The sequence below is a fragment of the Bison bison genome, unplaced genomic scaffold (genome assembly GCF_000754665.1).
Source record: "Bison bison bison isolate TAMUID 2011002044 unplaced genomic scaffold, Bison_UMD1.0 scf7180017864203, whole genome shotgun sequence".
Classification (NCBI taxonomy): Eukaryota; Metazoa; Chordata; class Mammalia; order Artiodactyla; family Bovidae; genus Bison; species Bison bison.
Genome location: NW_011494775.1, coordinates 7150664 through 7152555, shown reverse-complemented (window position 1 = coordinate 7152555; position 1892 = coordinate 7150664). Strand labels below are relative to the sequence as shown.

General features: G+C 56.9%; 2 protein-coding genes across 2 annotated transcripts in view; both read left to right on the top strand.

Moving 5' to 3' along the window:
* The window catches only part of MISP (mitotic spindle positioning), a 30509-nt gene that overhangs the window by 8440 nt on the left and 20177 nt on the right, over positions 1-1892 (top strand). The gene's annotated exons all lie outside the window — the stretch shown is intronic.
* The window catches only part of PALM (paralemmin), a 17447-nt gene that overhangs the window by 6496 nt on the left and 9059 nt on the right, over positions 1-1892 (top strand). Inside the window, exon 6 of the mRNA XM_010844650.1 lies at positions 1074-1095. Coding sequence (XP_010842952.1) covers positions 1074-1095 — 22 coding nt within the window. The remainder of the gene's footprint in view (positions 1-1073; positions 1096-1892) is intronic.

The window sequence follows — 1892 nt, the reverse complement described above, 5'->3', positions numbered from 1 at the left end:
GTTAATTCTAGGCTGTGACGTGTATGCCAGGCTCAGGTGAAACCAGACCCTGAGCTCGTGGTTACCGCAGCATGTTAAGGCAAATTCAGGAGTCTCCCGACCACCCTTGTTGTCTTTAGGACTCAAGGGGCCAATGGGGCACGCCTCCTCTCTCCCAACCTATCCTTGTTTCCCCCTCCCCGGTGAGCTGCAGCCCAGGGAACATCCCTGCTGTGTGCCCTGCTGCTCCTATGATAGTTTCAGTCTGGAGCTGACACACCCACCCTCACTATTTGCCAAGGCTTGGTTGGGGCAGAACCGGAGGATGTAGTCCCAGACCTTGGCCTTCTTGAACTGTTTTTAAGTGGGCAGATGTGCATGTATCAATCAGCTGCAAACACAGGAAGGTGTAAGGACCTATCCTGGGGAAGCTTAGGGCACTGTGGAGTCCCCAGTGAGGTGTCTGTTTCATGGGAGAGCTGGGCAGGCTTCCTGGAGGAGATGGGTTTTGAAGACTGAGTAAGAGTTCTCTAGGAACAGACTCAAGTTGAGAGGGGGCTTTCAGTGAGGTTGATTGAGCGCAGACTGAGTGCTGGCATGGCCTCTCCCCTCAGTATAACTGCCTCCTGGCCCATCTCTTGGCCGGTAAATGACATGGTAACCTGAGGGACAACCCGGGATGGGGGTGGGGAGACACCTTTAGGTCGGGTGGTCATGGGGGCTGAGCAAGCAGCCAGCCAAGCGGAAATCCGGGAAGGGCCTTCCAAGTGGAGGGACATGGCTCACGGAAGAGCCAGGAGGCCAGGGAGGCCGGCCAGGGGTGGGAAGAGGTGGAAGAGGCCCCGGGGGTCATCAGGAAGGGTTGGACTTTGTTCTGGGAGCATTGCGAGCCCCTGGAAGCTTCTGAGCAGGCAGGAGCCTTTCTGGCTGTCACAGGCTAGGGCGGGGTGGGGGATGGGTCCAGAAGGAGCCGGCCCCTCCAATGGGGTCACCGCTGAACCACGCCCCCCTCAGGCTTGGGCCTCGGCCGGTGGGACCTTGGACGGCGGAAGGGGGCGCCAACACCCCTGACTCCTCCCCTTTCTTTCTTGCAGACCCCGGTGGGCACGCCCAAAGGTACGTCTTAGGGAAGGGGCGGGCAGGGCCCTGGCGCCCTCTGGTGGCCAGATAGGAGATGGCAGATAGGGGAAGGGTGCCTTTAAGTCGTGTGCGACTCTTGCGGCCTCATGCACTGGAGCCTGCTAGGCTCCTCAGTCCATGGGATTTTCCAGGCAAGAATACTGGAATGAGTTGCCATTTCCTTCTCCAGGGCATCTTCCCGATCCAGGGATCGAATCCACGTCTCCTGCATTGGCAGACGGGTTCTTTCCAGGGAAGCCCCTTTAAGGTGTTATTGTTGCTAAAAAGTGATAATGAAATAGCTTAATGGCTCACGCTGTCATTGCGCTCAGCAAACCCAGACTCTGAGCTGGGCCCAGAGCCCCTCAACATCATTTCATCGAATTTTCACAAGCTCCCTGGGTGGACTGATGTAGCACCTGCATTACAGATGAGGAAGCAGGCTTTGCAAGGGCACATCTGCCTGAAGTCTTAGCCCCACTGTGGGTTCATACTGTCCACCTGGAGTGCTTGGCTTTGGTCGGCCCAGCCCTGGTTCCATGCCCACTTGCTCTGGGCTCCAGGGCAAGTGGGCATCTCAGTTTTCCCATCTGTGAAATGGGGTCAATGAGGATGAGAAATCAAGATCCTGGCCGTCCTGGAGATTGTGCACCACTTAAAAGGCAAAGAGGAGTTCCCCTGGTGGCCCAGTGGTTAGAACTTGGTGCTTCTGCTGCTGGAGCCCGGGTTCAGTCCGTGGTCAGGGAACTAAGATCCTGCAAACCGCGTGGCACGGCCATAAGAAAAAAAAAAAA